Here is a 26,462-nt window from a genome sequence, read left to right on the forward strand (position 1 = left end):
GCCAGTCTAATCACCCCCTAACTGCTCCTCTGCCAGCCTGGTTGCCCCTAACTGCCCTCCCCTGCCAGCCTGGTTGCCCCTAACTGTCCTCCCCTGCAGGCCTGGTCGCCCCCAACTACCCTCCCCTGCCGGCCCCGTCACCCCCAACTACCCTCCCCTGCAGGCCATCTTGTGGCGGCCAGTTTTGACCACATTGGGGCAGCCATCTTGTGTGTTGGAGTGATGGTCAATTTGCATATTACCTCTTTATTATATAGGATACCACATTTTCTTTATTCATTTATCTGTTTAAGCACTTAAGTTGTCTCCTCTCCTCTCCCTAAACACACATTGGAGGAACTACTATTTTTTAAAACTTATCTATGTCATACACTAAGAGAATAAAATGACAATAGGAGGCACAGGGAAAAGGCCCAGAGAAGAGAAAATGTGTGCAATTCAGTTTGGAAGCCAGGTTTTAGGGTAGGATTCTCAGTAGCAGGGATGGCCATGTGACTGAGATTTTTCTCCTACATTCCACACAGATATTTTGTCATCATCACCACTGTTTCCTGTCAGAGAACTATGATTTCAGGAAAATGAAAATAGTTTCTTTTCTGAAAGAGAGCCTAGAAGCAGATTCTTTTTTCTCTAAAGGAGTGGGCTTTAACACAAAGGTACAGACTTGAAAAGTTTTAATAAAGCACAAACAAACTTAAATGCTAACAGGCCGGTGGGGCTCAGTGGTTGAGCATGGACTTATAAACCAGGAGATCACAGTTCGATTCCCCAGTCAGGGCACATGCTGAGATGTAGGGCATGCAGGAGGCAACCAATCAATGATTCTCTCTCATCACTGATATTTCTCTCTCCCTCTCCCTTCCTCTCTCAAACAATAAAAATATATTAAAAAAAAAACCAACTTAAATGCTGCCTCTAGTCCTCCTGATTCTCATGAGTTGCAGTGGGAAAGAGAGAAAAGAATCTCTATTCAAAGAGGGAAGTTAAGGGTTATGCCTTATCATCATTCCAGGCAGGGTTCAGAATAAGGAGGGTAGAATCATGCTGACAGCCTTTGGGGCCTCAGTACACGAGCCCCTTTTCATCAGTTCAGAGGAAGGAGTGGCTTCTCTCAGCAGGCCTCAGGAGAAACATTTAACAGCACAGATTCTATGTATGTCCTGTTGTCTCAAGATAGCCTGGAAAAGATGGTTGTTGCGGCCTTCATTTTAGGTGACCAGTTAGGTTGTAGTCTTTTCCCATTCATTCAGGGCAAGGATGTTTAAGTACATTGGGGCTGTTTAGGTATAAGGTAGTAACCTATCAGCTCTTTAGTGTCAAATATCACATTAGTACCTACATCTAAACCACTGTATTATAATCAAGTTTCAATAGCCAGCTTTATACCTAAGACTTTTTACCACTTTTAGGGATCAAGCCAATCAAAGGGCAAGATATAACTGGGGAATGTAGTTCAGCCTAGCCAAGTTTAAATATCAAAAAGCCATCACACAACATCAGCCGATATACTAGTATGAGACATGTGTCCCTTTCCTTTTCCTTCCTCCATGTGCCAATAAACCAGGGAAGCTAGAGCCTAGAAGAGGGATATGGAGGAAGTGTCCCAGAGGCCGACCATATTGCTCTCCCAACACTCTCCAAAGGGAGGGAATGGGAGGAGTAAAATAACAGACCATATCCTCTCCCTATTCATGGGCCTTGGAGCTATAAATCTGGCATGCAGTAGGGAAGGGGGAAGCTCTGAATGGATATGTCATAATTTTAACGATGGACAGCAAGTGGGAAGTTATATGATCTGAAATATCATGAAGATACTGGATGACTAGCAAGGAGGGGATTTAATATAGCAAGTTTGGGTCCAATGACTGGAGATAAAACCCTCCTGAGCGGAGACAACTAAATAACAAAATGATTAGATTACAAAAATTAGAAGAACTAATGCAGATACTAAACAAAGAAGAAAAATAAGTGGCTAGAGTGATTAGGGAAGGCTTATTTCTGAAAGGCAGATTGGGACTGGACCTTCATAAAAGATGAACATTATTTAGAAAGTTGGAGCAGAGGGGAAACTATTGAGAATAAAGACTTAGAGAAATGATATGTATGTGGGGAGTGAGGACGGGGAGAACACTGGATTAAAGTATGTGTATTAAGAAGCTAAGTATTGATAGGAGCTACACTAGACAGGGACTTGAAAACCAGGCAGAGAATAGAGAATGGGGAAGCTTAAGATAAGTTTTTGTTTTGAGTCTTTTAAAGACAGATTAATATAATAGTGGTATAATACAGATGTATTTTGGGGGAGAAGGATTGAGATTCAAGGGGGCTAATTAGGATGCTATTGCAATATTCTAGATAGGAATTAGCAATAACAAAAACCGAATCAAAACAGAACAAAACAGAGAGGTAAAATGGAATTGGAGAAAAGAAAATATTTGAACGACAAAAGATAGCCCAGCCAGTGTGATTAAGCGTTGACCTCTGAACCAGGAGGTTACAGTTCTATTCCCGGTCAGGGCACATGTCTGGGTTGCAGGCTCGATCCCCAGTGTGGAGTGGGCAAGAGGCAGCTGATCAATGATTCTCTCTCATCATTGATGTTTCTATATCTCTATCCCTCTCCCTTTCGTTTTGAAATCAATAAAAATATGTTTTTTAAAAAGACAAGAGTGATGACTAAATGGAAGTGTGGTGCCAGAAAGGATAATTCAGAGTATTCCTTGGTTTCTAACTTGTGGAACTGGAAAAATGGTGATATTACAAACATGAGTGAGGAGACCATGACTATTAATTTGTGATTATTGAAATTGAAGTCATGATTTTTTGTTGTTGTTAATTCTCATCCCAGGATATTTTTTTCCATTGATTTTTTTAGAGAGAATAGAAGGGGGGTGGGGACAGACACAGAGATAGAAACAATGATGACAGAGACATATCAACAGGTTGCCTTCCTCACCCACCCCAACTGGGGCCAAGGATTGAGCCTGCAACTGACGTACGTACCCTTGACCGGAATGGAACCCATGACCCTTCAGTATGCAGGCCGACACCCTAACCACTTAACCAAACAGGCTAGGGCTGAAGTCATGATTTGAAGAGGAAATGTCCTGATACAAGTCGGAAAAAAGCATCAGATTAACGTGATAGCAATATGCACCAAGGACTGCAAGTGGAAGGTACAGGCTGAGAAACTTAAAGACCTGGAGGCACATGTGGTGTTTTTTTAAATAACTTCTTCCAACTGAAGGTGATGTCCTTCAGAAGAGAAAGGAGTAAATAGGAATGGAGCAGTTGGCTATCCAGATGGTGTCAAAGAACAAAACAGAATTTGATATCTGGACCATGGTTTAAGATCCTGGAACTGATGGGTTTTGGGAAGGAATAGGAAATATGTCATGAGGACAAAAAAATGAGGTTTCTTCTTCTTTTTTTCAGAGGGGAGAGGAGGTATCATTTGGAAAGAAATTGTTCTTGGATGGATGGATAATGAAAGAGAGCTAAGTGAACAAACGGGTGTTTTTTAAAAAATACATATTTAATTTATTTCAGAGAGGAAGGGAGAGGGACAGAGAGATAGAAACATCCATGATGAGAGAGAATCACTGATCGATTGACTCCTGCACACCCACACTGGGGATTGAGCCCTCAAACCAGGCATATGCCTTGATCAGGAATCAAACTGTGACCTCCTGGTTCAAAGGTTGATGCTCAATCACTGACCCACATTGGCTAGGCCAAACACAAGTTTTTAAGAAAAGAATAACATTGTATAAGATATCTATCCAGTGTTTCAAAAGAGTTAATTATAGGAGAAAGGTAACTGAATTTATTATTAACATTTATTGAGAGTTTACAGTATGTCAGCACTGTAGAAAACTTTTTATATGCATTAATCTCATATAAGCCTTACAAGAAACGTAACTTTTTCCCACTCAACAAGTGTCATGGACATCTTTTCATGTCAGTAAAAATCTGCATTGTTGTTTTTAATGCATGTATAGCATAGTGTTCCATTGTATGAAGTAAATCCAATAAAATCTCAGTTAAGAAACATTGTCCAAATGGTTATCAGGAAGGTTTTACACCAACAATGTATGAATGTCACTAAATCCATTTTATTTTTTAATTTCTTTGTATCCATATATCTGAAAAAGGTATGGAGAGCCTAGAATAAGTGTTAAAAAATCACTATAATTTGTAATATAAAGCTAATTCTGGTATTATACATAAGTGATTTTACAAAAGACTTAGACTTATCTACCTATAATATAGACACATGAACAAAATGAGAAGGAAAGTTCTGATCTAGGTTATGTTTTTCCTATTGGATGGGTAGCCACACAGGTAGGAATGAAAAGATGGAAAAATATCAGTTGTCTGCGATGTAAAGATATGAAATAGAGCTGAATGAGTCAAGGAACAAGCAAAATGAGAAACAGGGGCAGACTTAAGATGAGAATGAAAAAGGTGGATCATTTCATTGGGCCTCATACATCTGATAAGGCATATTCCAATTATCTCTTCCTGTTACTTAAAAACTCCTGGTAGACATCTGTAATACTGTCAACAATAAAAAAATATACATATTAATAAAAAAACTGTTACAACCTCTTTCTATTATTGAATTGGTATATATGATAATAGAAATTAAAACTAAATTTCAATTGAATATGTACATTTGTCTTTTTTTTTTTCTTCTTAAATAGAATTACCTGAAGAAATGGATACTACTCCCTCCAAAAAATATCCAGTTAAAAAACGGGTGAAAATACATCCTAACACAGTGACGGTGAAATACACTTCTCATTATCCCCAGCCTGGGGATGATGGATATGAAGAAATTAATGAAGATTATGGAAATTTTATGGAAGAAAATCCAAAGAAAGGCCTGTTGAGTGAAATGAAAAGAAAAGGAAGAACTTTTTTTGGAACCATGGATACCCGACCGCCACCAACAGAAGACCCCATGACAAATGAGATTGGACAATTCCAAAGCTTTGCAGAAAAAAACATTTTTCAATCCAGAAAAACGTGGATAGTGCTGTTTGGATCTGCTTTGGCTCATGGATGTGTAGCTCTTTTCACTAGGCTTGTTTCTGACCGTTCTAAAGTTCCATCTCTAGAACTGATTTTTATCCGTTCTGTCTTGCAGGTCTTATCCGTGTTAGTTGTATGTTATTACCAGGAGGCCCCCTTTGGACCCAGTGGATATAGATTACGACTCTTCTTTTATGGTATATGCAATGTCATCTCTATCACCTGTGCTTATACATCGTTCTCTATAGTTCCTCCCAGCAATGGGACCACTATGTGGAGAGCCACAACTACAGTCTTCAGTGCCATTTTGGCTTTTTTACTTGTAGATGAGAAAATGGCTTATATTGACATGGCTACAGTTATTTGTAGCATCTTAGGTGTTTGTCTTGTCATGATCCCCAACATAGTTAATGAAGAAAATTCCTTGTTAAATGCTTGGAAAGAAGCCTTTGGATATACTATGACTGTGATGGCTGGGCTGACCACTGCTCTTTCCATGATAGTATACAGATCCATTAAGGAGAAGATCAGCATGTGGACTGCACTGTTTACCTTTGGTTGGACTGGGACAGTCTGGGGAATATCTTCTATGTTCATTCTTCAAGAACCCATTATCCCATTAGATGTAGAAACCTGGAGTTATCTCATTGCTATTTGTGTCTGTTCTACTGCAGCATTCTTAGGAGTTTATTATGCCTTGGACAAATTCCATCCAGCTTTGGTCAGCACAGTACAACATTTGGAGATTGTGGTAGCAATGGTCTTGCAGCTTCTAGTGTTACACATATTTCCTAGTGTCTATGATGTCTTTGGAGGGATAATCATTATGATTAGTGTTTTTGTCCTTGCTGGCTATAAACTTTACTGGAGGAATTTAAGAAGGCAGGATTACCAGGAAATAGTAGACTCTCCCATTAAATGAATACCTGATTATTATCTTCTTAACCATCAGTTATTAATACGTACACTGCCATTTTAATATTCAGCTATTTTTTTGTGTTGTATAACTGACAGAGTGCTATATAATATTTAATTATCATATGCAGATATAGAAAATATATTCTAGTCTATTATATTAAAAAGCAAACATGAAATATATGAAATGTCATGAACCCTTGTCTTTATTGTTATTAACAAAAGGTAAATGTGGTAGAAGAAGAATGTTAACTTTCATCATTAAAGAACATAGACTTGAAGAAATGACCCCTTTCAGATGGAACTTCTGTGGTTCTAAAGTTCAAAGATTAGAAAAATGTTCATGCCCAATGTTTTACAAATGTTCAACAAAAATCCTTCAATATTCAAAACTTGGCGTTTGTGAAAAGTATACCATAAGGTGAAATGCTGAACACCAACCTCTGTTTTGTCATCTACTTGCATTAGAAAACTAGAGGTGATTGGGTTGGGCAAGGAAGCTTGAGTTAAGGCAAGAAGAGGGAACAAAAGAAAGGAGCTGATTTTTCCATGACAATGGCGCTTAGCCTACCTTAGAACAGGAAGTTGGTCTTCCTCTTGCAATGGCCACATTAGACAATGCATAGGAAATGGAGGTAGGGAGAAGACTGGATTCTTGCCAGTTCTACATAGTCTAGCCATTTTTTATTTATTTATTTTTTTTGCCTGATAGTGGGAGGCCTAATGTTGGGGCAAGGTCTGCTTATCCTCAGTTATAAGATCTCTTGCAAAATTGCCCTTGTTTAGATTTTGTAGCCAGTATATGCATAGCTTCAGTAAAGGTACTCCTTAGTACTGAAAGGCACTAGCAGTAATACAGTATAGCAGAAAATTGATACAACATGGTGTCTTCAGATTCTTTTTAAAAGGGCCTAAAAGTCTGTAAAAGCATTTAAGGTGGCATTAATTTGAGAAATTTTTACAAATGTAGCATAAATCAATGTTGATATGGTACTGGTTATTAACCTATTGTTATTGTTATTGAGATATCTCAGCTCCAAATTCACCTTTCTATACTTTCCTCTGTGACCTATGGCTCAGACTCTACAAACTACATTTAGAAATGTTAGCTGATGCCTCACTAGGTTCCACCAATAAAGGCCTTTAGAGGGATACTGGAAGTCAGCAGGGACAAAGGACTTCCTACTTTCCATTTGTTTGCAGTTTCTGGCATTGTTACCTCAGCAATAAGCAATGAACCCTTGATTAATAACTGATTTTAGCCTTCAGCTTCTTTTGGCACACCTCTAACCCCAACCAGCCTCATCATATCCCTCTCAGTAGTAGCAGGATCAGATGGACAGCATTCTCTCAGGGATTAGAGCTACAGTTCAGCTGGATCATTCCTCTGAGATTCTGAGACCTTATAGTCCAACCTCAATTCCCTTTTTCACTAGATTGAGGGGAGGTAGCTATGCTCTACAATTATCACCTGTGGGCTACTTCAGTGTTCCCTTTTTGCTTTTTCAGTCCACCAGTGAAGTTGGCTCTTTGTTGTTACCAGTGAAGTTGGCTCTTTGTTCTTGAGTTTGGCAAAGAAAGAATTCAGGGTCAAGTACTCTAGCACAAGAGGAAGTTTATTTAGCATGCAATGTGAAAGTATAGTCGAAGAAAATATTTGAGCAGGCTGCTCAGAGAGCTGCCTTGGCTTTTTAGAAAGAAAGTCACAGAGGCAGAAGAAATGAGCCAGCTGGGCTGTGTGGTCTCAGGAAACACATTACAGAGGCAAAAGAAGGGCCCTTGGAGACAGGTTCAGAGGGTTAGCCCAGGACAGGCTGCTGCTGCCCGCTGCTCCCTTGGTTGCAAGTATTGTGGGGACCCTTAAAGGATTAGGAGAAAGAAAGCAAAGATACATGCCTGAAGAAAGAAGGCATGGGCATGCTCTAGCAAGAGAGCCCACACACTGGGTCCCTTGTCTTAAGGGGTTTTGTCTATTTTATAAAATCTGGAATTTTATAAAAATAATAGAGGAGGTCTTGGGAGGATCTCAGTAGAATATTCATCAGTTTTCCAAGTGTGTCTTTTAATATGCTGATGCATCAAAATGAGCATATAGGTCATTCTCTGGTCAGTTTCACCTTCAAAGAATGTCACCTAAAAGGGACTGAGACCAAGATGGTTCTGGGTCTGCCCCAACAAGGTCTAGAATGTGTAAGATAAGACCTAGTGATTTGTTATCTGGCTATACTGTATACTGCTGGGCCAGTTTGTTCAGCTATCTATCTGTTTTCCCACTGCACGTGCCAAGGAACTTTACTAACTTTTTACTATCCTGCCTCCCACCAACATCCAGAGCTAAATTCTCTCTGTTGTAATATTTTGTGATTTATATTTTCTATTTTCTTCACTAATGTGTCTCCAAACCTTCCCCAAATAAACCCATAGTCATTAGTAGGGTGTCTGTGTTTTTGGGAAAATGTTAACATTCAGGTTTTCCAAGAATTACTAGACACTAGCTCTCAAAAAAAAAAAAAATTATCCAGATCAAAACATAGAAAGAAAAAGACTTGGAAAAAATGAACAGAGTCTGGAATCACATGTATTAAGGACTAAGAAGTTTAGCATAAATATAGTCTCAGAAGAGCAGAGAGAAATGGGGCAGAAAAAAAAATACTTTAAGCAATATTTGGCCAAAAGTTTTCCAAATCTGACAAAGGAGAAAACAGCAACAACCACCAGCAATTCACAGAAAGAAGGATAAGTGAACCCAAGCAGGAAAAACACAAAGAAAACCACACCTGGTAACATAGTGTAAATGATGACAAACAAAGATTAAAAAAACCAAAATCTTAAACGCAGCCAGAAAAAAAAAGACACTCAGGAAAACAATGATAAGAATTACAGCTGGTTTCTCATCAGAAACAATAAGGCCAGAAAACAACAGAATAACAAGTTAACCTGCTAAAAGAAACCCTTTAATGGCTTCTCAATGTCCAGCAAGCTCTCTGGACTCTACAGGAGAAAGTTTAAGGTCCTTAACTTCAACAACCCAAAATTGCTTACATTTCCAGTCATCTTCTGCTCCAGCAATATTCTACTATTGTGTAATAGCATTTTTATGCAGACTCCTCTCTGTAAAAAGCCCTTCTTTTTGCCTACTTAATTGCCTGACCACACAACTTCCCTTCCATTGTGGCTTAATGTTCCTCTGTACATAGTATTGCTGTCCTTACTGTATTAATAATAAGTATCTGTTTAAATCTCATTCTCTGACACTGGGTTGAACTACTTTAAGTTTAAGACTGATATTTAGATCTCCAGCACTTATTGTAGTGCCTATTATAGAGTGGACTCTTAAAACATTTTTTGTTGAATTAATTCCCATAAAAGCATAGCAATACTCAATCCAGAAATTTAGTTCCCAGGGTCCACTAATTTCTATACCTCACAGTTGAGCCTGTGATTGGTTACTTCTTGATTAGTAGGTAGGGGTCTTTTTGGTCCTAAAGAGCCCTGACTGATGATGCTAAAACAGATCCTACTCTTGAATCAATTCTAACCATGAGCTATCAATAGTTTCCTGGGAAAGGCCTTGAGACATGGAGGCTCATTTTTTCCCTTCTTTGTCTTCCTATATCTTTCCTTTGGAATTAATGCAAGTTTTTATCTTAGACAGATTAGCTACCCATCAAAAGCTCCATTTCCAGTCCTTAGGTTTTTAAGTTCTGACCTAAATTTTGTCATTTTATTCTGCCTAGACTCTGGTCCACTCAGCACTAATTAGTGAGGGTGATTACTGTTTTTGGTTTGAGTTCTGCTAAAAGAAGTAACATGCATGTTTATGTTTGGAAGTTGGGGAGACATCGTGTGAAAGGAAGCCTCTGGAACAACTCCTACCCCATAAGAACATGGACTCTATTCCTGTTAGCTACATCATACTACAATTTGATACATTACTTTATGCCTACCTACCATTCCTCTTTCATCGCTCTTTCCTTACTTTTCTCTTTTTCATTTAAAAAATATTTTTATTGATTTCAGAGAGGAAGGGAGAGGGAGAAAGAGATAGAAACATCAATGATGAGAGATAATCATTGATTGGCTGCCTCCTACACGCTCCACACTGGGGATTGAGCCCACAACACAAGCATGTGCCCTGCCCGGGAATCGAACAGTGATCTCCTGGTTCGTAGGTCAATGCTCAACCACTGAGCCATGCTGGCTGGGCTTAGGTATAACTTCTTATTTTAACAAGTCTTAAATAAATTAACTATTTGGTCTTTCAGATTTTTTGTTGTGGTTAATCCTCACCGGAGGATGTTTTTCCGTTGATTTTTTGGAGTGAGTGGAAGGGAGGGGAGAGACAGAAAGAGAAACATCAATATGAGAGAGACACATCGACTGGTTGCCTCCTGCACACACCCAGACTGATGCTAACTGTGCTGGGGATCAATCATGCAACCCAGGTACCTGCCCTTGATGGCAATGGAACCTGAGACCCTTCAGTCTGTGGGCTGATGGTCCAACCAACTGAGCTAAACCCACCAGGGCTCTTTTAGACTTCTTTAAATGAGATTAGTTTATTTTTGAAATCAATAAAAAATATATTTTAAAAAAACAGGTTTACAAGGAACTAAAACACTTTAAAATCCCTTAATTCTTCTATTGCTTAAACAGGTGGCACACAGTTGTCAAGAAATCTGCAAAGTCTTATGAAGAGTCTGTTCTGATCATTGGCCAATTCAAACGACATATTCCTTTTCAAATTAAAAACTAAACTCATGACTTAAGCATATTTTTTCTGGGTTTATTTTCCCCACTTAAGGTAGGTGGCATAAGCTACCTGATGGCAAGGATTACTTTACCTATTGTATTTGTATTCACATCCCCCTGCCCCTACTACATGTTAAATGTGTAACTAGTATTGAATTGAGCTAGGTTTTCCTAACAGTTCGCACTGTGATTCTGGATAGTTTTAACTTCTGGAAAATGGTTTCTCCAGCTTCAAAAATGAGTGTAACACCTCAATCCATAAACTTTATGATGTATCAATAAAAGTGTTGTATTAGTCAGCTCAGGCTGCCATAACAAAATACCACAGAGTGGGTGGTTCAAGAAATAAAAGTCTGCAGGCTTAGTTCCACATCAGGGTGCCAGCATCATCAGCTTCTGGTGAGACCTCTCTTTCTGTCTTGTACATGGCTGCCTTCTCACTGTGTCCTCTCAGGGTAAAGCAAGCTCTCTGGTGTCTCTTCTTATAAAGACACTAATCCTATAAGATTAGGGCCCCCCTCTTACCACCTCAGTCAACTTAATTACTACTGCCTAAAGGCCCTATCTCCAAATATAGCCAGATTGGGGGTTAGGGTTCAACCTATAAATTTTAGGGAGGCAGCCATGATAAAATACAGCATTGAGATCCTAACAGTAAATTCAAAATTCACTTACATTATTCACTGCAGATGCCAATAATAAGATGTAAACAGAGAGAGTAGCTGTTGTTCAGAGGTTCATGATATATTTGCGTCAGCCTACTTGAAGCCAGGAAGCGGCCAATGGTGATTTGAGGTTGACCGTGTGATCCTGTATATGTCAAGCAAACCACATACAATTACCAGTATTCAAATGAGTAACTTTGAAGTTAAATGCAGAAAGATGTGAACTCTTGGGACGTCAAGTCAGGGCCAGGATTAAAGTTGGGAAAGGGCGAGGTATCACAATGCCTTCAACAATATTTACTGACGTGCTAGGCACTGGGGGAAAACTGAAAACTGATAAGGTTCCTACCTTAAAAGGAGTTTACAATCTAAATAGGGATACAGGCAAACTACTTCAACAGCTTGGATGGGGAAAATACCAATACTCCACGAAGGGTACCTAACCGAGCAGGCTTCCCTGAGAAGGCAAGCCTAACCCTAAGCCACAAAGTTGTTTAGGAAGGAATGGGGGATGCTGTGGGGCTGCAGCTCGGGTCTGGACACGGATGGCCAGGCAGGTGGCTGGGGCAGAGCCCCCAAGAGCGGGCAGATCTGCCACCGAAAGCCACTGTCCTTTCTCTTCACAGCATGGCCACTGCAAACAAGGTCCTCAGACTCTATTTCGGTTTGTGGCTCACATTAAGCATATGTCTTACATTTTTCTCCCAAGTTCCCATTTTCAGGCCTTTTGGTTTTTCTTTTTTGCTGTCTGCCCCCAAGAATCTTCATCTGCCAAGACTCTTTTCAGGTGCAGAAACCCAGGGAAGATCCCAGGGCGGTTGGGGCTGACCTCGGGAAGCAGTCATTTTTTTTTGCGGTGGAGCCTCTCCGCAGCGCTGAGGAGGAGGGCCCCAAAGTAGGCAGCTGGAGAGGAAAAGCGACAGGAGTCTGAGCGAACGAAGGCCGGCGCCTCTCACTCCCCAGCTCGCTCTCCGCCGCGCAGCCTCCGCTCAGTCCACGCCCAGCACAGCGCTTGACTGACAGGCGGCCCCGCCCAATCCCGGTGCGGCGGATGGAAGGGACGGGGAGATCGAGCCTATCAGGTTAGGTCAAGAGAGGGTTTCCTGCCCGCGCGGACCCGCCCGCGGCCTCGCGGCCAGTCGGCGCTGCACCTCCGCCCGCCCGCTGCGCGCGCCCCGCCCCTTTCCCCGAGAGCTACGCGGCGGCTGAGCGAAGGCCTCGTGCCGTAACGGCCATCGCGGCGGCCGCGGCGGCGTCTGGGTGCCCTCGTCAGGTGAGCTGGGGCCGCCGAGGCTCGGCAGAGGGACGGAGAGACGGCCTCGCCGGCAGGCAGACGCACAGGGAGCCTTTGCTTGTCCCTGGCGTTCACACCGCCTGCTAGTCGTTGCGTCGCTTCCTCTTCCCCAGGCGAAGTTAGCCCCGGGCGCCGTCTGCCGGCCCGGAGCTGAGCTGAAGGGGGCGGGGAGGCCCGGCGGCCCGGCGGCCCGGCGGCCCGGCCTGGGCGTTTGCACCGAGGTTTTCGCGCGACCCTCCGGCCACTGCCTCGGGGGGAGGGAGGCGGGGCCCCGCGGCTTTCCTGTCCGCTCCCGGCGTGCCGGGTCGGGGTGAGCACCCCGGGCGGCCACCCCTGCGAGGTTGGGAGGTCCAGTGTGCGGCGTGCGTGCTTCTCTGGTTTCTTTTCCTCCCCAAATCCCGTTGCCTGTTGTGACCTAATGCAGCCGGGAAGGTAGGGACGTGGTAGAGGAGGGAAGGGGCGCGTTCGCCTCTAGCCTGAGCCCCGTGCGGCGGGTGGACATCCTCGGGATGCTCCCTCCGCCCCTCCCCCCAGCCCCGCCGGGCTCCCTGGTACTTGGGAAATCGGGGGTATTTTTAATCGTATGGACGATTCCTACGTGAGCTGCTTGGGTTGTGAGCTTTTGACTTGCCTTGTCATAGATCCGGTCCCCACCGACCTCGGTTGACTTGATTTTGTAACCTTTCTTACGTGTTTCCATAAAAGTTAAATTGGCCGTTAGAAGCTCAGGAAGCTGGGTTTTGTGATCAGGGCTGAGAACGGTGACATTATAAGACGCTCAATTAAATTCGAACTGATGAACTGATCAGCTAAAAATTAAGTCTACCCATTAGATTCTACTGTAAGAAAGCTTCCAAGGTAGGAAAGAATGAAGTTAAGGAGAATTTTTTTAAATCCCACCTTGGGTGGTGAGCAGAGAAGCTCAGTGTCCGGTCAAAATGGGTAAGGGTTGCAAGAGTTACTCATTTTTTTAAAGTCTTTGGTAGATTTATGAAAACTCAACCATACAATTTATTAAGCACCTGGAAAGCACTGTGCCTAAAGGCTCAGTGTTCAGCGAGGTCACAAAGTGAAGGGGGAAATAATTCAATTAGAAGGGTTTGTTTGAGAATTGTCGATAATATTCAGTTTTTATATAGGCATCCCATTCACAGTTTGATAGTAACTCAAGAAATATGCATTGGTTGATGAATAGTTTCATTTCATCTTGATTACAAACTCTGAGATTTTTTTTTTCCTTTGAGAAAATTGTGATCTGTGAGAATTAGCTATAGTATCTGTAAACAGGAGTTGCAAAGTGTTCAAGACTCCTTAACTGTGCTTGTTCACTTATTTAATTTTAAATCGTGCACTTTATTTTTCTAAGCACTATCTTTTAGTCCATGTAAATAAAACTTGAAGCATACATAGAATGTTTTTTTTAGTTTATTGAGAGATACTTTGTACCCTGGATTTATTTTTCTTATGGACCTTTTGGACCTGCCAAAGCTCAAGGTAGATTTGACGTGATTATTGTTATAAATTACTTGTCAGGAAGACTTGATTTGATAAGTACAGATGTAGTCCTTTTTTCCTATTATAGTTTTATAACTTTTACAATTTATACACCTTTATAGAAAAATACCAAATGTTATCTACCTACACTGGAAGATTAAATCATTATTTAGTTGATACATAAAATCAGAGGAAACTCTGGAAGTCACTAAGCACTTAAAAGTTCTTCATTAATACATATTCTGCTGTGCTGTTTTAGGAAGACAACTGACAGGGCCAAAAATGACATTTAAAGATGAAGGCAACAATTATGTCTGGATGATCCTCACTAAACTATTTCAGAGATAGAATTTATAGTCTTTCCTTCAAAATTGATAACATATGTTATGGTGATACTATGGTTTCAATTGCCCAGACACAAATCTTGGTTTTACCTTTGACTTCCTCAATTTACATATCATTGGCTAATTTTTCAGCTATTTTCTGAAAATTCTTTCAGATACCTGTTTATTTCCTCTAGCTTTTAACTAGGTTTTCTGTCTTCCTTTTCTTCCTACTCAGTATATCCAGCCTTCTGCCTAATCTTTTTAAAAAATGTATTTTTTAATTGATTTTTAGAGAGAAAGGAAGGGAGAGGGATAGAAAGAGAGAAACATCCATGAGATGAGAGAGAAACATCAATCAGCTGCCATGGGGATTGAGCTGCAACTCAACCAGTGACCTCTTGGTTCCTGGGTTAAGACTTAACTGCTGAGCCACACTGGCCGGGCCTTATCTTAAAATAATGTTTTGAACGTATCTCTCATTGTTAAACCAATAGCTCTCTGTTACCTATAGACTATAGTTCAAATTACTAGCCTTTTAACAATCTGCTCAAAACCTGTTCTTCCTAATGACAGCACAATTTCTCTATAGGAATTGCCCACCTAACCAAACCAATCTCTTGTTCTCATTTAGACTTTGTTTTTTTCTACCTTTATATCTGTTGAGACTTTGAATGTCTATGCATAGCCTGCCTATTCTTTTAAAAGAAAATTTCCCTCCTAAGGTACCCAAATAGCAAAGGAACTCAAATTTTGTTAAGTTTAATTTTTGTTCCATCAGTGCAGTCTTCCAGATCTTTCATTCTCTGTATTGTTTTCTTTTGAACCCATAGCCTTTATTGTTTAGTTTTTTAATCTGATGTGGGCTTGTATCATCATATCACGGGACAGTATTGTGGGAAAGTTGGAATTCCACCTTCCATTTATAAGGAAAATGCAATCCATACAGAATACCTGCATTAATAATGCATACATCTAGTGATGATGTCAGAGCTGAGACTTAACCTTTGATTTCCTACCTCAGGTACTCTGTGTTTTTACAGATTTTCTGTATATTCTTTATAAAACTATACTGCTCATCTCTTCTAATGTTTTTTATTGTTTACTTCATATTACTTTGCATTTTGTGTATTTATGCCTTGTATAAATTCAGTACTTTTTTTTATGAGGACAGGGGAACCTTCATGATCAATTGAAACAATGATTTAAAAGTATACTTACAGTCTTTTTCTATGCTTGTTAGATGTATCAACAGCACTAACAAAAGTAATGTTATCTCTACAGTTGTGTCTTATGGCTCACTAAAAAGTGAATGAATCTTTAGAAGTTTTACTGCTGGAGTTTGTTTGAATCTCTTGATAAAGAGACTGAATATTTGGGGGCCTTGAAAGTAGATGGGAACAATGTGATGGTTTGGAGGAAACCTCAGGATTTATCACTTAATTAAATGTAATAATTTTTCTAAAAGTTCTCTTGTTGATTATTAGAACACTTTTACATTTTGCTACTTTGTCACTTTGTTCATCTGTGAAGAACCAGATTATTGAGCAATCCACTTATTGAGCAAAACATTTTGAAAATTATTTGTTCTATTTTGGAAGTCAGATCTTTTATACATATATTTGCTCCTCATATTCCTCCCCCCCCCCCCCTTTAACTCTAAAGTTTCTCTGAATAGCAGCCTTGATATATATATAGAATTCAGAGAGGAAGGGAGAGGGAGAGAGAGATAGAAACATCAATGATGAGAGAGAATCATTGATTGGCTGCCTCCTGCATGTCCCCCACTGGGGATGGAGCCCCACAACCCAGACATGTGCCCTTAACTGGAATAGAACCCGGGACCCTTCACTCCGCAGGTTGATGCCCCATCTACCCAACCAAACCAGCTAGGGCCGCCTTGGTGGTGGTGTTTTTTTACATTTATTTATATAGCAAGAGTTGAATGATGTAAGACAGGTAGGTAGCACAGAAAAACTATCAGGTGAAATATCTCTAGAGAGGATGTTTTACTGTTTTGGTCTGAAACAGGTTAGAAGCTATTATTCTTTTAACTTTTGGTTGTTTATAATGGTTTGTTTTTATTTGTTTAAGTAAATTATCTGCTAAAATAAACAGTTGAAACATTGATTCTCGTTTCTTTTTTTTATTCCTGAAATTGTACTTAAGGACATAAGTATGGTATGAATAATTTCCACTTTTGTTCATACAGACCAATTGAATAAAGTAGTGAGAATATGGCTTGGGAAAATCTTTTAAAAAAACAGATGCATCTGAAAAGGATTTTGTTGTTTGTTTTTAAAGAATCAGCTTTCCAAAAACTTCAGTACATGTTTCCAAATCATGTTGCATCCAGATCAATTCAAATAATATATATAGCAAAGAATTTAATGTGCTTTGTACTTTTTAAGTATTCCAGCTATATTACAAAAATGTTTAAGGCATTGGAAATGGTTCTTTGGAAATGCTTGATCACCTCAAGGTACTACATGTTCTTGAATGATAACAATTTTTACTTTTGGAAACATTTACAATACTTTGTATACAATCCCTTCTTCCCAGAATTCTGCTTCCCGGGGAAGTTTTTATTAATTTTTTATTCTGTAAAAGGCCTATTTTTGCAGTTGTAGACATATACCCATCACCCAGATCAAGGTATAGAGAACATTGGTAGTGCTCCAGAATGCTCTGTCATGCTTCTTCTCAATCAGTATCTCCTATGCTCAAAAGTAATCACTATTCTGACTTACATAGTCATAGATTATTTTTGCCCATTCTTGAACTTAATAGAAATGGAACCATACAGTATGTGCTCTTGTGTGGATGTCTGTTTTGCTTAGCATTGTGTTTGTGAGATTTATCCATGATGTTGGGTACAGCAATAGTTGTGTGTGGTTTTTTTTTGTTTTTTTCCCCAACTGATGATTGCTTTTTCCCAGTTTTTTAACTATCCTATAAAATAAAGGTGCAATATGCAAATGGTCATTACGCCGTGAAGCGGAACGACTGACTGTGTAATGACCTACTGCGTAACAACCGACTGTGTAACCACTGGATCACGGATCAGCAGGAGGGTGGGGCTGCGAGCTACAAGCGGGCAGTGGAGAGCTACAGGAGGGAGCAGGGCAGCAAGTTATGGGGGAGGTAGGGGAGACAGAGGGAGCTACAGGAGGGCGGGACAGCGGGCGGAGAGCTACTGGAGGGCGGCAGTGAGCTACTGACGAGCTACTGGTGCACAGATTTGTGCGCAGGGCTACTAGTTATGAATGAAGCTGTTATAAACATTTACTTAGAAGTTTTTTAGTAGACATACACACGTATTTTTTTATTTTTTAATGTTTTTATTGATTTCTAAGAGGAAGGGAGAAGGGGAGAGAGAGAGAGAAACAATGATGAGAATCATTGATCAGCTGCCTCCTGCACGCCCCCTACTGGGGGTTGATCCCAAAACCCAGGCATGTACCCCGACTGGGAATCAAACTGTGATCTGCTTTCATGGGTTAATGCTCAACCACTGGGCCACACCAGCTGGGCTAACTCATTTCTGTTTGGTATGAATACCTGGGAGTAGAATTGCACTATCCTTGTCTACCAGTTTTTGAACCGGCTTGATCCAGCTTTCTCCTTTTACAACAAAACGGTGACTCTGCTTTTCCTCTGTGTTAAATCTGTTGCCTGTGAATCATGCAGTTCTTTTAATTTGACCCCTCCTTTTTTTTAAAAAAAAATATTTTTATTGATTTCAGAGAGGAAGGGAGAGGGAGAGATAGAAATATCAATGATGAGAGAGAATCATTGATTGGTTCCCTTCTGCACACACCCCACCTGAGATCAAGCCTGCAACCGGAATCAAATCACTTTGACCTCCTGGTTCATAGGCACACTCAACCACTGAGCCATGCTGGCTGGGCTTGATGCCTCCTTTTGATGGAGTATATCCCACCGTAGATTCCTGTGAAAGGTTGCAATCTTGCATTAATGAAAATGTTCTGTTTGTTTTTTTTTCCTTCCTGCTTGATTTGGTTCAGTATGAATTCTAGATTGGAAATAATTTTTCTTCAAAATTCTGAAGGCATCTCTTATTTTCTAGCTTTTGAAAATGCCGAAGACATTCTGATTCCTAATCCTAATGTTTTCTGGAATTTTGTATCTCTTGTACTGAAATTTCATGAGTGTGTGACTTGGCATGCATCCATTTTTTTGTGTTTTCCTGGATATTGTGTCCTTCAAATCTGCAAAATTATGTTCATCAGTTCTGGGAAATCTTTAATTATTTCATTGATGGTTATATTAGTTTTCTGGGGCTGCCATCACAAAATACCACAGACTGGATGGTACAAATAACAGAAATTTATTTTCTTACGGTTCTTGAGACTGGAAGTCCAAGATCAAGGTGGCGTCAGGGTTGGTTTCTGATGAGATTTCTTCCTGATATATAGACAGCCTCCTTTTTCACAAAATCTTTCTTGCTCTCTCCTTCTTTAGGGGCATCAGTCCTTTTGGATTATTTACGGCTCCACCCTTATGACCTCATTTACCCTCAGTTGTCTGTTATAGTCCTTATCTAGAGTTTCAACATGAATTTTTGGGGTGACACAATTTAGTCCATTACAGTTGTTTCCTCCTCTTTCTTCTGTTTCTCTCTGAAACTTCTCTTATTTGTTTGAATCTCTTAGGCTAGTCCTCTAGTCCAGTGGCAGACAAACTCACTAGTCAACAGAGCCAAATATCAACAGTACAACGATTGAAATTTCTTTTGAGAGCCAAATTTTTTAAACTTAAACTATATAGGTAGGTACATTGTTATTAACTTAATTAGGGTATGTGGTATTTTGTGGAAGAGCCACACTCAAGGGGCCAAAGAGCCGCATGTGGCTCGCGAGCCGCGGTTTGCCCACCACTGCTCTAGTCTTTTTTTCTGCTGTTTTTTCATCTCTTAATCTTTTTTGCTCTATTTTATGTGAAAGGCTTCTTTAATGTTATTTTCTAAGCCTTCTGTTGAAAATTTCATTTTTGCTGTCAAGATATTAATTTCTTGTCCTGGACGGTGTGGCTCAGGTGGTTGGGCGTTGTCCTGTGCACTGAAAGGTTGCTAGTTGAATCGTGGTCTGAGCACATGCCCAGCCCGGTTGCAGGCTCAATCCCTGGTAGGGGGCATGCAGGAGGCAGCCAATGGATGTTACGCTCTCACATCGATGTTTCTCTCCCCATCTCCCTTCCTCTCTAAAAATCAATAAACTATTGGGGGAAAAGAGATTTTGATTTCCCAAGAGCTCTTTTCTCTCATATTTTTTTGTATAGAGAGCATCCTGTGCTTGTTTCATTGTTGTACTTTTCTAATTTTTGAGGCTACAAATTATTATTCCTTTAAAAAAATTTTTTTTTCTTTTTTGCAAACTATTTCTTCTATATTGGCCTCTAACTTTTATGTTGGAGGCTTATTTCAGAAGTCATTAACCTTTGGCTATTATCTTGTGATAGTAAACTTAAATACTGGATTTATTACATGGTGGTTTGAGGGAGCCAGTTTTTTTTAGAAAACTGTGATATATGAGAGGTGTTTCCTCTTGCATCAGGTTCATGAGGGGAAAGCTCAGTCTGCTTAAGGGCTGAAAGTTTGTCCACTAGGGTTGTGTGTGTGTTTGTGTGGTGTGGTGGGGGGGGGGTTTGGGGGGACTGGATTTCTCATTCCCCCACGTTCAGTAGGGTATGCAGACCTTTAATTACATCTGGTTACTCCTCGTTCAGAGTGGGGTAGCCAACCATCAGGAAGTTTTGGGGAGGAAACTTCTAAGGATTTAACTGCTTCTCAACTTTTACCCAGTCTTCCTTGTTTAACTCTTGCCTCAATTTAAGTAGTATGAGGTACTACCAGTTCCTGAATCTTTTGAGGATTCCAAGGTATAAATTGGATTTTACAACTCCTATTTAGGAGTTAGGGTTAGCTTCACTTTTCCGGAATTCACTGAGTAGTTGCCATTGTCCATCTGTCTTTTAGCTTCCTATGTTTTGTTGCTTATTGTTTGCTTTCCTGTTTGCCCCATGTAAATTTCTTTTTTAAAAAACTTTTCTGTATTAATTCCACTGTTTTAACCTGCAACTCCTAAAAAATGCTGTTTGTACTGACCTTAGTTAAGAATGATTTATGTATTAAAAAAAGGAATATATGACAGTGTGTGTCCCAAAAAGCCTAAAATATTTACTATGTGGCTCTTCACAGAAAAAATTTGCCTATCCTGTCCTTGTTATAAAGTTTCTCATTTCCTTTAATAAAACTGTTTCTAGCCTACTACTATTTTTACTTGCACTCAAGCTTTATAATCTTGGAACTTCCTGGAGCTTTTTGTTTTAATTAGTTTAGTGCATGTCATGGAAGTTATGACTAAGAATTGGTAGGATATACTCTATTATCAGAGCTGTGAGATTTTTAAAAATGTAAAATATCAAAGAGTAGGAAAAGCAAAATGTTGATGAAATGAGTCACAGGACACATAATATATGTATGTATGCATTGTTCTTTGTCTTGTCTTCTAAGTGCAAAACATAGGTGCATGTACATAGGGAAAAGGGGCAGTTATAATATTGAGAACAGCCCATATTTTAAATGAGTCATTTTCATCAGCCTTCTCCGTAGTTGGAAAACCATAACTGGCAGAATAAATCTGCTCTGGGCAAGAAGCTGTTCAGGCAGTGACAATACATATCGTATATAATAATCTATAATAATAAAGCATAATATGCAAATCGACTGAACAGCGGGAACGACCATCCAGATGACCTTCCAGATGAAGCCAGGCTGCGAGGGCCTACTCTTGCACGAATTTCATGCATCGGGCTTGTAGTGGGTAAATAAAATGCATATCCACACAATGGAATATTATTTGGCAATAAAAAGGAATGAAGTGGTGATACATGTTATAATGTGAATGAACCTTGAAAACATTATAGTAAGTGAAATAGCCAGTCACAAAAAGATCACATATTGTATGATTCTCTTTGTATGAAATATCCAAAAAATGTATTATCTATAGAGACAGAATAAATTAGTGGTTGCCTAGGGCTGGAGCAGAAGATTCGAGGGAAATACCTGATCAAGGGTACTAGGGTTTTTTTGGTCTGATTAAATGTTCTAAAATTGATTGTGGTGATGGTTGCACAACTCAACATACTAAAAACCATTGAAAATGTACACTTTAAGTGGGTGAGTTGTATAGCGTGTGAATTATATCTCAGTAAGCTATTAAAAAAAAAAAGCTTCAACCTAGGTCTCTGTCAATTTGTATAGCTAAGTGACTGCCCTGTCAGAAGACTTAAAATTTATCCTCTGTAGGTGACAAATAGAGAGGCACTAGACATACCATAATTGAAAGGCAGGTGTCCTACTGAAAACACTTAGATTAAATGAAATATGATTAGTGTTAGGATCCTTATTAAAGCCTCCTCTCCTATTTGGCTCCCAGAATCTGGTATTCAATTCAGAACTTAGAGGATGCTTCTCTTACTATTATACTAGCCCAAGAAGAAAAACTATGTTATTCATTATCAGCTTTTAAAGACTACTTTTAAATATGAGAAAAGCTTTTAATATGAGACCAAAACAAATAGAAAAAAAAAGAACTTGGGCCAATCAGGACAAAAAAACAAACAAAAACCCCCCTGAAAATTAGAGAATAAGAAGAAAAGATTCAATAGAAGTAGAGACAACCTCTCATAAAGTACAGGAAAAGGTGGAAGATAGGTGAAAAAGATAAAATTAAAAGGTCACTTTAGGAGATCAGCTTTCAAATAACAAGTGCCAGTGAGAGAGAACAGAAAAGAACAGTAGAAATATCAGTGAAATATTTTTAAAATTCACAATTGAGGAGCATCATTTTGCAGATTGAGAGCCCGTTGGGTGCTCAGGACAGTGGTTGAAAATAGATACACACTTTCAATCAGGTCTAGTCAGGAAAATGGAGACCACATCACTTAGAATTTAATATAAAGAATTGTTTCTATAAGCATAACCAATGGACACAAAACTCTGGGGGGTGAGGGCATGTATGGGTGTGGGGTGGGAGGGACAATGGTAAGATATGTACACATTTAATACCTAAATTAAAAAATGAAAAAAAAAAATTGTTTAGCCAGATGATATAGGTTGAATTGTGCCCCTTCCCCCCAAAGATATATTGAAGTCCTAAACCCTAATACTTTGGAATATGATTTTATTTGGAAATAGAATCTTTATAGATAATAAAGTTACAGTGAGATCATTAGAGTGTGTTCTAATCCAATATGATTGGCATTTTAAAACTCGGGAAATTTGGGCATAGATACACACAGAGAGATGGCCACCTACAAACCAAGGAATGCCTGAGGCTATCTGAAACTGGAAGAAGGACCTAGAACAGATCCTTCCATAACCCTTTGTACACCATAAGCGTCTATAGACGCAATTAAATTCAAAATATCGTGGTGTGTGGGGATGGTTTCTGTTTTGGACATGTGGCAGTTAACTGGCTAGTTAGTGCCTTCAGAGAGAGGATGGCCCATCCATACCTTGATTTCAGACAAAGGTGGTATGGATTTCTGTTTTAAGCCAACCCATTGTGTTTGTTACAGCAGCCCTCAGAAACCAATACACTAGATAATTGAGGAGCTGAAAAGGAAATAAGCAAACACTTAGATATCACAGAGACAGTAACTTGAGTAAGTATAGCAGATCCTTAAAGTTGTGGAATAAAGTCATTTTGTTCAACAATGTTTCCTTATTCAATGAAATGCCTTAGGAATATACTGTGGTTATGTAAATTAGCCTATGATAAAATTGTTTCACTGACAATCACAGAACTAGTCAACTATATTAAGTGAGGATTTACTATAATTACTAGCCCCGAGGGCTGGAAGAACAAAGAGATTGGGTTTATTAGAATTTAGAAACTTGAAGAGTGGCCCTGAGGAGCTGAAACTCAGATTTCTGAGAAGTAGCTAGCTGCCTGCTCAGGAAGTGTAGGTATCTTAGGAGACTTGATGAGGCTGGTCTGGGAATGGTAGGTAAAACACAAAAGCAAAAAATTGCTAACTTAGAATCAATGCTGCTATAGGGTCCACTGCTATTGCCAGAGTGAAGGTCGTTGGTTGTTGGTTGATGCTGATCTGAAGGAGTATCTCTTTGTTCCCTCCTTTATTCTAGTGTCTTTCTGGTGCCCATTATAGGCTATCTGATATAGCACGCTAGCAAAGAAGTGCGATTTGCAGGGTTCCAGCCCCCTTCCCATATTACAAAGCACAATAGAATAGAGTAGGTTTGAAGCCTATTAGCTTAAAAATCCGTATACACAGACACTGAGGTGTGTCATTGTGAAATTTTGTATTATCTGGGACAAAGCAGATCCTATAAACTTTCTTAGGGGGCAAATGAGTCACATTTCAGAGATTAGCATTCTCAAGTGCAACCTCACAAGCTAGAAGACTGTGAGCAAAATGATTTTGCCTCAAAATCTGAGACAAAATGATATCCAAGCTAGAATTCTTTAACCAGCCAAAATTATTGAGCATAAATATAAGTGTAGACATTTTAAGACATACAACCAAAAATTTATCTTGCTTGCTTCTTTTCTCAGAAAGCTATTGTCTAATTTGTTCCACCCACCAAAAAGGAGTAAACGTTAATGAAAGGACAATGATACAGGAAATCAAATTCTAGAGAGACAAATGGGATACTTAAGGTGATAGTAAAGAGGATTCTCTGAATGCTAACTGATCCTATATAATAAAAGGGTAAAATGCAAATAGACTGAACGGTGGAACGACCAGTCACTATGACATGCACTGACCACCAGGGCAGACGCTCAATGTAGGAGCTGCCCCCTGGTGGTCAGTGCGCTCCCACAGGGGTAGCACCGCTCAGCCAGCAGCCGGGCTCATGGCTGGCGAGCGCAGTGGCGGTGGCAGGATCCTCTCCTGCCTCCATGGCAGCACTAAGGATGTCTGACTGCCGGTTTAGGCCCGCTCCCCCTCCCCGCAGGGAGCCAACTGCCAGCTTAGGCCTGCTCCCCCTTCCCGCGGGGAGCAGGCCTAAGTTGGACATCCCCCGAGGGCTCCCTGTCTGGGCCGTGCTGAGAGACCTCCCCGCGCCCCCCTCACCTCCCCAGTGCATGAATGTTGTGCACTGGGCCTCTAGTTATCAATAAAAGAACAGTAAGTCCAGATTTGAGCATGTGAGAAGGTGATGGTAGTTTTTTGAAAATGAAATTAATAGAATACCTGGTGTCTGTATTAGACAATAATTTAGGCAATTGGCAAAGAGTTTAAAGTTGAAGTAGTGATGTCTTTGTTTAGCTTTTTATATTGAAGTTTTAGAGTATCATCACTCTTCCTTAGATGATCTCATTCCGTCCTATGATTTTAAATAGTATTTTTATGTGGCTGGTTCACAAATTTATGTCTCTAGGGAAGATCTCTGCCCTGAACTCCAGAGTCATATTGTATCCATTATCTACTGCTGTATAAAAACCACTCCAAAACTGAGTGGTTTAAACAATAACCTCCCTTATCCTCCCCCCGCCCCCCCCAAAGTTTCTGTGATTTGCATGTAGACAGGTTTGGGTGGAGATGGCTTGTTTCTGAGTTCCATGTGGTATCATTTAGGCTGGCTGGAAAGATTTATTTTTAAAATAGCTTATTTACATTGTTGACAAGTTGGTGTTAATAGTTGGCTGGGACCTGCTTGGCTGACTGTGGGTTAGGGGCCTTGAATCCTCTCCATGTGGATCTCTATATAGGCTGCTTGGGCTTCATCATAGCTCCATAAACAAGCATCTCTAGGGTGTTTGGCAGAAGCTGTAATACCATTTATGACAGCCTTAGAAGTTGAGTAGCTTTAATTCTGCATAGTAATAAGCATACCCAAATTCACTGGCTATCCTCCCATTTGGAGGTGTGGTTTAAATCACATAGTAAGAAAAACTAATAGTATGGGAGATTCTATCTCAGCCGTCTTTGAAAATGCAATATGCCACATATCAAGCTGTTTCCTTGATATTGTCACTTGGATATCTCATAGGTATTTTGAACTTAAAGATAATAAAAACAAGTCTTCATTCCTTTACTCTTAAACTGCACCCCCATCCCTATTTGTCCACTCCTCAGTCTTTACCATTTTGTTAAATGGTGTTGTCATCCACTCAGTAGCTATAAGCCAGGTAGGTGTCATATCTGACTCCTTTTTCACCCCTCAATCCATCATCAAGTTTTGTCTCTTCTATCTCTATATACAACTTGAATTTTTTTGTTCTCTATCTACATGGTCATTATACCACTCAAGTCTAAGCTGCCATCTTATCTTCACTTGGACTGTTGGCCTTCTGTTTTCTGTGGGGTTGTTTTTGATTGGTGATTTGTAACATCTTGTTATTTTATGAAATATTAGAGGCTCGGTGCATGAAATTTGTGCACGGGTAGGGTCCCTAGGCCTGGCCAGCGATCAGGGCCGATCAGGGCCTTCTGGTTGCCAGCCGGGGCCTTCCCCAGCTGCCAGCTGCCGGCCGGGGCCTTCCTTCATTCCGTGCCACCCTTTGGTGTTCAGCACATGCCATAGTGAGCGATTGAACTCCCGGTCTCCCAGTGGAACTCCCAAAGGGACACTTTGCATATTAGCCTTTTATATATATAGATAATTGACATAGCCTATATAATAAAGAGGTAATATGCAAATTAACTGTCATGCCCTTGCACAAGATGTCCTCTCCCATGTGGTCACAAGATGGCCGACAGGCGAGGGCAGTTGTGGGCGATCAGGCCAGCAGCGGAGGGCAGTTGGCAGCGACCAGGACGGCAGGGGAGGGCAGTTGGGGGCAACCAGCCCTGCAGGGGAAGGCAGTTGGGGGTGACCAGCCCTGCAGGGGTGGGAGGGCAGTTGGGGGGCACCAGGCCTGTAGGGGAGGGCAGTTAGGGGCGACCAGGCTGGCAGGGGAGGGCAGTTGGGAGCAACCAGGCCTG

General features: G+C 40.4%; 2 protein-coding genes and 1 pseudogene across 3 annotated transcripts in view; 2 read left to right on the forward strand and 1 right to left on the reverse strand.

Annotated features, from left to right (window-relative positions):
* Nucleotides 1-12,812, reverse strand: part of LOC114227130 (60S ribosomal protein L37-like) — a 75,471-nt pseudogene extending 62,659 nt beyond the window's left edge.
* SLC35G2 (solute carrier family 35 member G2) lies at nucleotides 4,707-6,002 on the forward strand. Its single transcript, XM_008152867.3, has one exon. The coding sequence runs from the start codon at nucleotides 4,721-4,723 to the stop codon at nucleotides 5,957-5,959; it is 1,239 nt and encodes a 412-aa protein (XP_008151089.1). The 5' UTR covers nucleotides 4,707-4,720; the 3' UTR covers nucleotides 5,960-6,002.
* The window catches only part of NCK1 (NCK adaptor protein 1), a 65,449-nt gene continuing 51,304 nt past the window's right edge, over nucleotides 12,318-26,462 (forward strand). For both annotated transcript variants that reach the window (XM_028128592.2, XM_008152845.3), the window contains exon 1: nucleotides 12,318-12,642. The gene's annotated coding sequence lies outside the window, so the exon portion shown is untranslated. The remainder of the gene's footprint in view (nucleotides 12,643-26,462) is intronic.

Source organism: Eptesicus fuscus, chromosome 18 (assembly GCF_027574615.1).
Source record: "Eptesicus fuscus isolate TK198812 chromosome 18, DD_ASM_mEF_20220401, whole genome shotgun sequence".
Lineage (NCBI taxonomy): Eukaryota > Metazoa > Chordata > Mammalia > Chiroptera > Vespertilionidae > Eptesicus > Eptesicus fuscus.